We start from the raw sequence: 12,081 nt of genomic DNA, 5'->3' as shown, positions 1-12,081 counted from the left end.
AACTCTTCTCCATTACCAGAGCTAGACAGGTAACACATCGCTGCGCTGGATGTTGTGGAAATGAACGAGAAAATAGACATTGAATCATTAAGAAATTTTTACCTAAGAGAACGTATCTTAACTTTTGACCTTTTTGAAAGTTACCTGAAAGTAACGGATTTCTGACCAATTCATCCAGGTAGGTAAAACCTCTACAATTTGAATTGTGCGTCGTGTTAACTGTTCTATTTTTTTCCATTTTTATCACACGTATCATACAAAAACATTGTTTTATTGATATTAACTCAAAGGCTATAGTGTTTCAGTAGGCTGGCAATGAACGTTTCAGCTTTGACGTACATGGGATTTACATACACTAGAATACATATCTTAAAATAAATGTTGCACAGATTCAATACTTTACATGTAGGCTTTGTATCAATTGTAGTACTTTTTTTATATAATAAAATGTTTTGAGTAGGTTACCATTCTTGACTACACATCAACGTCACTATACAGACACATTTGGCTCAGATTCAGCGCGTTCAATCTTCTGAAAATTGATATAGACAATTGCTAAAACGAGAACCTTTCTGTTTTATTTATTCACCATTGTTGGCCCTTTGATTTGCATCATTTAATGTGGGAATCTGCCTTTATACACAAATTTGTGTGTAGCAGCGTGAGTATGAATAAATGAAAGGATCCAGAAAGCTTTTTCTTGTGAACATTTGTTGCTTTTTTTACTTGCTTTTTTTTTAAGGGCACAGGATGTGTATAGACGTGTGAGTGCTTGTATATCGACGTGTGCAACTGTCTCTCTGTCCTTTTTCAGGTAACATTGGGAACAGAGGAGCTGGAGGTGCGAAGAGAAAAAGCGAAGGAACTGAAAGATGCTTATTCGATATAGAAGAGTTGCTTTTATTGTCATCCATATTGTTACCGGCCAAGGACAATATGAACTTATCTTCGATAATAAGCTTAGCACTGATGCGTTTGTTTTGAACATGTGAAAGAAGAAAAATAGTAAAAGAATGGATTTGGGATCCTCTTGGATTTGCATAAATGGAAACGTTGTTACTTTAAAAGTAGAAAACAGAAAGTATAGAGACAAGGAAAAATAAAGTGTTGAAGATTTATTTATGATCAACTGGGAGTTGCGCTTGATGCTCTCGATGAACTTGACATCTGACCCCACTATGAATCTGACCCAAGATCAGGCACCGACCCAGCTCTTCAACCTTCCCAGTGCATTGGACCTTCAAAACAAAAGCAGACCGGACCTTCCATCTCAAGCCAGACTCTTCAACAACACCTTTTTCTTCCAGGATAACGCGGCGTTAGAATGGGAGCTATTTTTGACCATTCGAGAGCCTGGCACTATTATCTTGACTGTCTTGTACTCGGTTTCCTTTCTCGTGGGCTTCACCGGAAACGTCATGTCTCTTAAAGTCCTCTTAGGACAACGTGGGAGTGTGCGTCTGTCAGGTGCGAGCGCCACGCGCTGTCTGCTGATCAACTTAGCGGTGTGCGACCTGGCGGTAGTTTGCGTGTGCATGCCCGTCACATTGGGCCACCGAATATACACGCCGTGGGTGTACGGGGACTTTTTGTGTCGTGCCGTACCTTTCACGCAAGCCGTGTCTGTTTCTGCCAGCGTCCTGAGCATCACAGTCATCAGCATTAGCCGGTACTACGCGGTCCACTCTCCGCTACAGTCTCGTGCTTACTTCACCCGTCGGCGCATCCTCGTCTCCGTCACCGTCGTGTGGCTGATCTCCTCAGTGATCTGCATGCCGGTTGCCATAGTTACCCGACGCGATGAAGTTGCTTTGATTGAAGGGCTGGCCATCATCCTGCCCGTCTGCGGAGAGGTGTGGCCACAGCCACGCCTGCGTCAGGCGTACAACTTCCTGCTGTTCAGCGCCCTCTACTGCCTTCCTGTGGCGTTTAACCTCACCTTGGCCTTCCTCACGTGTCGCCGGTTGCGGAGCACCAACGCGGAAGGACGGTTCACAGAGCTGGACCCGCGCTCTCAGGCGCTTCACGAAACAAGACTGCAAGGGCGCAAGCAGATTGCCCGCATGGTTGCGGCCCTCGTGCTGCTCTTCGCTCTGTCCTGGTTGCCCATGTACGTAGCCGACATTTGGTTGGATCTTGAACTAAACCATCCGCCCCACTGGCTCCTCCAAGCCAGGCCTTTTGCGCAGTGGCTGGGCCTCACCAACTCTTCTCTCAACCCCTTTTGCTACTGCTTCATTGGAGAGCTCCACCGGTCAGCCAAGGCATTGCGTCTGCGCTTCAGCGGCCCATCCCCTGCCACAGCGCTGGCGCTGGCCTCGCTTCCTAAAATCTTCCACTTGCAGAACGATAAGAAAACGGCGGATGCCGCAAACAACTCTAACTCTTGTGGGGAGGATGCTGAGACTCTGGGTCTGTCCATGTGGTGGACGCAATCTAGCGCGTGTGAGTCGATCTCACATTGGAATGACTGAAGCAGCCATTACATCTGATACATTCGTAGACTGTTTCTCTCAGTGGGCCAGAAGTGTTGTGCTTTGTATTGTGTGCTTCTAGAGACCTAGGTTTCAGTTGTGTATTCAGTTTTCATGAATATGGATAGAGGAAAACTGGTAATATGTAGTGGATTCTTCTATAGAGTGATTAGATAGGACATCTACCCGAGGAGTCGTGACATCCATATTGTTTAAAAACTATAGAGTTGTATCAATTGTTTAACATCATATTAGTGAATAAACATCATCACATTTCATATTCAAATTGGAGGAGATGTAACCATTCATCATCATCTACATCTGATGCAAATGTACTATTTATACACAAAACTTATTGGGCTCCATGTAAGAAACCATACCATGAGGGAATAAAATGGCTTCATGCCAAATTTGTGCTTCTGTTGTGTTGCACACTTTGCCTGGAGCAATGTCTTGGAATAGACAGATCTATATGTCATCCTCTAGCGGTGTGGTTTAATTAAAATGATAATTAAAGTGAAATCCAAACACGTGTACAGTACACACTGACACTCACACTCCTGTGAAGAAACACATGGTAGAGTCTGCTGTGAATGCTCACGACTTCTCACCTCCTTTGCTAAATGTGGAAACCATCTGCATCTCAGTGCATCACCCTCTTCTGTAAAGCGTGAGCAGTCTGCGGTTCTGCCAAGATCCTATGAATGTAAAAGAAAAGTAAAAAGATCTATCTACACTGTAAAAATTATTTGTTGTTTTAAAATTAAGTTACCCAGCTGCCTTAAAAAAATTGTTAATTCAACTAAACCAAAAATATTGGTTGAGGGGGGGATTTAACGCTGTTTCATGCATTCTGACTCTCATGCTTAACATGGTCAACTTGTCAAAAAACGAGTTGGATGTATTAGTAGTATTTCTGTGCTCGATACACTCCCCCAAGGTTCGTATAGGTTTCGGAAGTTTTTTTCGAACATGAAAAACCGTTACATAAAAAGAGATAGCCTGCCCACACGTCAACCAAAGAGCATTCGGAAGACCCGCTTACCATCAAGATTGGCTGCGCTGTGGGCCTGCAGCTGCAGGTCGTCACTCTTGCGATAGTGAGAGAAGTTGAGGTGTGTTTGTTTGTTCACGGCATTTCAGTGATGGATGTTAAATAAACGGTGGATATAACACTGGAGTTGCAGATCGTTTGAAACTGATAGATGGAGCGGCCCCAGTGCTAAAAGATGCTGGACATGAACCGCACGCGGTAAGTGAAACTAAGCCATATGTCTGTGTTTTGTTGGCAATCAGCGCATACGTGTATAATGTAAACAACACGAACTTATAGTGAATCAAAACAGTTATGCAGGGATAATGCGATGATGTATTGTGTGCTCGTGATTTAGTTCCCCCCCACACACCCCCAGGATGTCGTCTGTTTTCGGAAATAATCGTACAGCTGTATTCATCTTTTATAAATGTGATCAAACTAAATACTCTTCGAAGATACAAAGTATGCAATACTACTCTGTAGGTACTCAAGATTAATATGAGATTGGCAGAAACTACGGGTTCAACCAGACCATTAATATATACATTTTGCATCAAATTCACATAATAATTAATATTTTACGTTGAATTAACTGAAAATTTTAAGGCAGCCAGTAACTTACTTAATCTTCAATTCAGAACAAAAATTGTAATTAATACAAAAAATCCTGTGATGAATTGAAAATGTTAACAATTTAAAATAAAGACATTTATTAAACCAATAACTTTAAAGGTCCTGAAATTTAGTGGCATCTAGCGGTAAGGTTGCGAATTGCAACCAACGGCTCACTCCACCCCTCCCGTTCGTAGCACTACAGTGGCTGACACGGAACTAAAATGTTGTCTTGTTTTCACTATTTTACCGAAGGAGATAACATATTTATGAAACGCGTGTCTGTTTAGAGCTACTGTGGAAACAACATGGCGAATACAATGTAAGGAGACCTGCGGTGTATAATAGAAATAGCTCGTTCTAAGGTAATAAAAACATAACACTTCATTATGTAAGGTCTTTATACACCTCTGAAGACATTATGTATGTACAGTATATTATATTGCATATGTGTCAATAGATCCTCCCAAACAATTACACACTGGACCTTTAATTTTAATCTGAACAGCTCACCCACAAATCACTGCCATCATTTACTCTCTCAAGTTGTTCCAAATCTATATGAATTTATTAGTTGTGTTAAACACATAACAAGAAATTTTGAAGAATGTGGGAAACCAAACATTGACTGCCAATAGTATTTTCAGACTTGACTTTGAGCATGCGAAGGTCATTTGGACAGTGGTACGAAAATGGGCGGGCGCGATTCCTCCATTTTTTACATTTCTGTACCGAGAGGTCTTTGATCTTCTATTGGTGTCACGCACTCACGTGATGCGAATTCGCAGGTCAGAGTTCGCCAACTTGAACTTCGCTTCGCAGCGAAATATCGTTGGACGGGCTTGCGTTTCCGGTCTGTCGCATGCGTATGAATGGAAGTCAATGGAGGGAAAAGTCAAGTGTGATCGCGGCTTTAGTCAATGGTGCCTCAGAACTGTAATACAGCAAGGAAGAAACATGCGTCAAACATTAATCAAAGAGTTTGTGATGTGGGTGTATACAAACATGTCCATGGAGTGACTTTTTCTGCTGAATTGATAAAAATTCTGATGAGGTACACATCTGCGTAAAGTCTAATCACTGTCTGAATTCTGCATGCGCTGCCGGTACAGAGCGTCTCCTTCATACATTATCAATGAGTTCATCTTTATGAGCACAGTGCCTGCATAGATTAACAGTGACATTTTGCCTAAGGGATGAGTGTGGCTAACATTTAGATGTGGACTTTTAGACGTGTGTGTGTGTTTATATTTAAATAGCCAAAGCATTGATTCAACCTATCCTTAAAATAAAGATCTTAAACATTCAAGTATTAAAAGCCTTAAATCTAGTCTGACAAAAGCCATGTGATGTAATTGACATCATTGGTGCATGTTTGTATACAGTGTAGTTGTGTATATGTGATGTCCCAGCAGCAGTCCCAAATCTGCCTTCCAGTTTCAACATCAAACTTTCAGTGTTGTGTAACGCTGAGGTTTGAGCAGGATATTTAAATACTCCAAGACCTTGAGTTGTTAGAAGATAGACTGCAATGTACTGTAAATTCTGAGATCAGTCTCATATAGTTTTTAAAGGCTTATTCGCAGCAGGAGCGAGAACTTCTGAATGTTATTTAAAGGTTCAGGTGTCATGAGTACTTAGCGAGACTGAAAGTTGTAAATTGCTTCTGCATTGTTACTGTGACACAAATCACATCACATATGCAGCGGTTATATGACGCAGGCCGGTCGATTTCAAATGCACAGCATGTGCATAGTTTACGAATGCATTTAATGAATTCCGCTCGTTTGACAGGTGCTATTGTCTTGAGACTTTAAAGACGTCATGTATTTTTTTAATCCATCAGGCCATGAATAGAGCATATAGCAATTAGTGTCTCACACACTCTGGTGGTTTAAAGGATAGTTCAACCAAAAATTGTACTCACCTTCATCTCAGACCTGATCGTCTTTGTTCTGCAGAACACAAAAGAAGATATTTTCAATACCTTTGATAACCAAACAACACTGTCCCCCATTGACTTCCAGTGTGTATAGATACACAACCACTGAGACATTTCACAAAACAACTTGGGGTGAACTTCATTTAGGAGCTTTATTCAAAGGAGCCTCATCAGCCAGATGACGATGATGTGGGTGGATGCACTCTTCTCTAAAGATTTATCTTTGACAACGCAAATGAATTTGACAACGCTGTCTCAAGGAGCTCTCAACGTGTGTTTTCCCTTTGGACTGATTAAACTCGTCCGTCTAGTGAAGTTATATAGCTGCGGTTGAGATAATTGCAGTCAAATGCCTTTCCCTCTGTGGAAACTTATATAAGTGTTGTTCTTACTTTAAGTAGATCACAAACTACCTAATAGTTTGTTAGTCTTGTGGTTCTCATTTATCATTTGATACTAATGCACTGGCATAACGTGTTACATTAAAATGGTTAAAGATGTAATTTGTCACCAAAAGCATTGAGGAATTTTTTTTGTAAAGTTTTAAAATCGCAGAGCATGATGTGTGAATGTGATGACAGTATTACTCACTTTTTAATAATTTGATGATAAAAATGTTCATATGGGCATTCAGCTGTCCTTTGGTCATGTGGAAAAAAACTTGAATGTTATGTGGAAGCACATGAAAGCTATTATACCTACTTGGATTATCGAATACATAATATATAATTATTCTTCCTCTTTGAGTCTTCTTCCAATTCATGACCATAACGACATTTTTGCAGATTGCAGGTGTTGCATTCTCTTTTACATTACTTTCTTTTGTCATTTTAGGATGCCATCATTGCTATAAAATTTCCAGCACATAAGAACTGGGGCACTTACTCCACTGCCGGTGGCATCTACTGATCTGATCTTTTCTGATCAATCCAGAATCTTGCTCCGGGCACTTTGATGAGCGCAGGGTACTGCTCTTCAACAATCTTCAAAAAAGTCCAAATGGATGAAAGGACTCCGGGTGCAAGGCCTAAACTTTTTTTTCAAGGCCTAATGTTATTTATATATAGACTTCTGTGCTGTCTAATAATGCAATATCGCTCGAGTAGGAGTGCATATAGTGCTCTTATATCAGCAAGGCTGTGACTAGGCGGCCGGAGGCAATCACAGCCGCTAATATAAGAGCCCTCCGGGTTTTAAAGGAGCTGGGGAACTACTTTCTTGTGCCACGAATTCTAGCCCAGCATAACACTGGGTTCACACCAAACGCGAATTAAGCGTTTCGCGCGAGTAAATTACATACAAAGTCAATGCAAAGGCGCGTATAGACGCGTACTCATGGCAGGCGGTGCGAATGACGGGAATCGGGCGGTGCGAACGCGCGTTGAAAATATTTGTCAGATTGCGTCACTCACGCGAAAACAACGAACTTTTCCCGCGAGTAATAAAGAGCGTGGAACACGATTGTTAGCGTTTGGTGTGAACCCAGCATAACAGTTAAACCTACTAATTCCAAAACGTCACTTTTAAATGTGCGGTGCGCTGCTTCAGTGAAGTTATTAATGAGAAATAACGAGGCAGGACGTGCGTGTGAATGAAAGAGAGAGACCTTTAAAAGGCAACTCGGCCCGATTCACATTTCGCGTCTAAAACCGCGCGGAAAACGCGAGCCGCGCTGCGTTCTCTCTTAAAATCACTCCAAAAAGTTGAACTATTTCCATCTCGATGCGGCGCCGACGCGCCTAGAAAAATGTGCGCACCGCATGCGCGTCGCGTCGCCCCCTATTTGCCTAGTGGCCATTTCCCAGTATTGACGTTTGTTCCATACATGGAGCAGTGTTGAGATTTAGATCGCATTAGTTTCGGTTCACCACGCGAACAATCTTTGCCTTGGAGAAAGATATGCCTGTAAGTTTTTACTATATGTAAGCATTCATATTATGTGTTAACATAATATTGATTCTTGGAAGTTAAACTGTGATCGATACAATATGATAGTGAAAGAAAGTCCTATCGCATATCACATATGGCAGTTTCTTGGGTTTATATGTAACGTTATTAATGTGCAGTTTGTAATTTCATATCTAGTTTATTGTATGTCAGATTTACAAAAAAAATGAGAAAACATCACCGAAGTAAACATTCTGAAAAGGAACTATTTCGTGTCTGTGTGTTTGTTTGCTTGTTAGCTAGCTGTCTAACTTCTTCAGAGTGACACAGTTGCAAGGACAGCATAGTCCGAGTTAGTGGCGGAATGATACAAACAGTCAGTGAAACGGTTCGTCAGTTCCCGTGGTGATCCTGGTGGAATATCGCATGGCTCTCAGCCAATCAGATTCGAGAACCAGAAAGAACTGTTGTATAATATACATTTTGTCCCAGGTATAATATAAACTTTGTTGCAGGTCTCCATTTAAGGAATGACCCTGTTAATTAGGATTCCCACACGCACAAAAACACATACTGTTAATATTAAGCAGTATTCAACATGTTGTCTTATTAGACTACTCAAAGCTGTGCAATTGCCCAGAGGTATCTCTTTGTGCACATGGCCCTTTAAGATGAGGTCATCAGCTAACTCTGTCTACTGAGGGTGTAAACTTTATATGTATGTGATCACAGCTCTTGGAGCGAAGTCTCTCGAGTTTAAGGTGTAAGATTTGCTCACTCAACCTGTGTGCGTCACAGGATGAGTAAACCCCAACCATCAATGTGCTGATGTTATTCTCTGTATACCACACAATATTGATCTCGCTTTGTCTCATATAAGTGGGGATGATGATTAGAGACTTCTTGTTTAGTAACACATAAAAATATGTGGATTAAAAAGAATGTAAAGAATTATATTTTAAAAAGGTTCATTTAAAAAATAAATGATTCCAGAAACAAAAACTAAGGTAATTCTATTATTCAAGGCAAATCTTTACATTGTAAAAACATTTACAAAAAGTACCATGGTAGATGGAGATGATAGATGATTTAACCGTGATATTTGAATGGTACAAAATAACTACCATATTAACCATGGCATTTTTATGGTATGCAGGTTCACATGAAAACAGAATTGATTTTTTTTAGCTTTTATTATGATTATTAAGGATATTTTTAAACGGTGTTCCAAAACATTCACAAAATTTACATGGTAAAGATGTAAGTATTCAAAACGTACAGTCTCTTAATTCTGTAATATGGATTAATGATTTTAATGACATCATTCACTTGATGTATCAAACAAAACTTTGCATTTCATGGCACTTCAGTGGGTCTTCAATGAATACCATTGTATGACTATCATGAGCGGCTAAAAACCATAGTATTAACTGGGTCCCGTACAAACAAAAAATATACTAGTGGAGAGTGATTATTATTTTTATTGTATTATCTTCATTTATGGTCGTTGTAATGCCCATGTTGAACACCGACATGTACAGTATATAGCTCCATGCTGGACATATTCAATCTCTCTAGTTCAAGTGTGCACTTCGTATACTGTTTCTAGCTACTTCAAAAATTCAAATAAGCACGTATGCAGCGGTTTATATTTCATGAGGACATCAGAATGATTGAACTACTCTCTCATGACATGTATAAATCTGCACGTGACCTTCATAATATGTCAGAACACCCCTCACACTTATAGATGAGATCCAGTCTTCCTCTTCAAGCTTCATTATATACGTACATGTGTCTGTGAGTAGTGACATGTTTCCAGTTTTAGTCTGTTTAAACCACACCAAATTCTTTTAAAATGTACAGAAGGCAGAAATGTAATTGATCTTGAATGTGTTTTATCTGTATACCACTAACACTGCAATGCAGCACCGAACTAATACTACTAATAAACTACAAATTAAAAACTACCTTAATTAATGTAACAGATGTGCTTGACGGACAGGAAATTAAGGAAGTGATTAATTGTCTTTTGGGACTCCTTGTCTCCTCATTATAGGAAATGTATGTAGATTACCTGTGAGACGGGACGTCTGGTATGAAGTAAAGAAAGAGTGGATGCAGTAACATTCCACGTGAAGACAGATTCACATACAGGCACCATTTAATTATGATTTTATCGTCCGTTTTTTAAGCGAACCAATCACAGATCTCAATGATAAATCACAAAATTACTAACTTAGAAGAAAGTAATTGGTCAAAGACTAACTAGTGCCTTAAAACGTACAGCTTTATTTCACGTGTGGTTTAAGCGCCTGCTTCCCATTCTGGACTCATTGTGTGTTTTAAATTCGAATCCCACTCGGAGCAGCTTGTTTATTTAGAACCATTTTACTGGTAACACTGACACTGCGTGTTGTTTTTGACTGCTTTCAACTAAGTGAACTGCAAAAAGTGTTTACTGGCATAGTGACTAGGCCATGCCATTTATTTAAGAAAATCCAAAACAATAAAATAAGCTTTTATTTGTGTCCCTACAGCATTTGCGCAGAGCTTTACAAAATGAAAAAAAAACTTTCTCATTGACCTTTATCTAAATAATAATAATAATCAAATATTCGTTTTATGAGCTCTATTATTCAACTACAGTATTAATGAGAAAGTTTTATTGTATTTTCAGCGTTATTTTCAAACAATGAGTACGTAATTAGAAACATTTTTATTAGAAATATTTTAGTTGTTATTTATTTACTTCCTATTTATGTTGATCACAATTCATGTTATATTAAAATAAAAATATTTTCAGATATTTTTATTTATTTATTTTGTATAGTAGGGGCGCAATCTAAAATCTTGCCTATAGGCCCATAACAGAGGCTGGGCCGGCCCTGGCCAAAGCACAACTGTTGTACGAAACTACAAGCTGAGCGGCGGCAACTTAACCACCCAAACATCAACCTATAATAAACCATGGGCAAACCAGTCACGCGATTAAACACAACTGTCAAGCTAGCGCTCACGCTGTTTTGTTATGCGCGCATATACTGCGCATTACGTTAAAATCGTATTTTTGGATTTCAAAATAAAAGCGATCTATGGCGAACGCGGTTTCTCTATCAGTCTGTCAATAGTGAATGAATAAAAATGCAAATACATTTAAAAATTAAATGTGAAAATATTATGCATAAAACGATATATATAGTATTGAAAAAGAACCTCAATTGCACGAGAATTGAAGGCTTTAAGCCAGGCCATACGTCTATGAGACAGAGAGACAGTTACGTTGCTAGGTGTTCTTAGTGGTTGCTGAGCTTTTTTTAAGCAGTTTTTATATTTTTTAGAACTCTCTGTTGTTGTTAGAGTGTTGGTATGTAGCCTGTTCTGGACAATTGCTTGCTTCCTATACGATTGCTATGGTGTTTTGGGTGGTTGCTAGGTTGTTGCTAGTCTGTTCTAAATAGGTGCTAGTCTGTTGGTAGCGTGACCTGAATGATTGCAAGGTGCTTGCAGTGTGGTTGCTATGATTTTATGGGTAATTACTTGGTGGTTGCTAGGTTGTTACTATGCGATTGCTAAACGTTTTTCGTTGGCTGAGAGGCAGCTGTTGAGGTGTTCCAGATTGTTGCTAGGGCATTTTTCGATTGGAGAGTCACTCTTGATGTTGATTGCACAGACTCAATTGAGGTTCTTTTTCAATAATATACAGGTATATCGTTTTATGCATAATATTTTCATATTTAATTTGTATGTATTTGCATTTTTATTAATTCACTATTTGTTCCAAATCTGTATACATTTCTTTGTTCAGATGAACCCATGAGAACGAATGCTTGAAACCAAACAGTTCTTGGCCCTTGGCCACCAGTGGGAAAAATTACAATGGTAGTCAAAAGTGCCTCAGAACTGTTTGCTTTCCTACATTCTTTAAAATGTCCCCTTTTGTGTTCAACAGAAGACAAGTAGTTTATCCTGCTATGGTAGTCAATGGTGGCCAAGAACTGTTTGGTTAAAGCATTCTTCCAAATACCTTTCTCTGTGTTCATCAGAACAAAGAGATGTATGCAGCTTTGGAACAACACGGGGATGAGTAAATGATGACAGAATTTTCGTTTTTGGGTGAACTGTACCTT

General features: G+C 39.5%; 1 protein-coding gene across 1 annotated transcript; it reads left to right on the top strand.

Moving 5' to 3' along the window:
• The first annotated feature begins 22 nt into the window (after positions 1-22).
• zmp:0000001069 (neuropeptide FF receptor 1) lies at positions 23-4,023 on the top strand. Its single transcript, XM_057332350.1, has 2 exons — positions 23-178; positions 815-4,023. The coding sequence occupies exon 2, from the start codon at positions 1,122-1,124 to the stop codon at positions 2,472-2,474; it is 1,353 nt and encodes a 450-aa protein (XP_057188333.1). The 5' UTR covers positions 23-178; positions 815-1,121; the 3' UTR covers positions 2,475-4,023.
• The last annotated feature ends 8,058 nt before the right edge of the window (positions 4,024-12,081 follow it).

Source organism: Triplophysa rosa, linkage group LG4 (assembly GCF_024868665.1).
Source record: "Triplophysa rosa linkage group LG4, Trosa_1v2, whole genome shotgun sequence".
NCBI lineage: Eukaryota > Metazoa > Chordata > Actinopteri > Cypriniformes > Nemacheilidae > Triplophysa > Triplophysa rosa.
The sequence above is the reverse complement of the archived record's forward strand: the minus strand, read 5'-3'. Positions and strand labels throughout refer to the sequence as shown.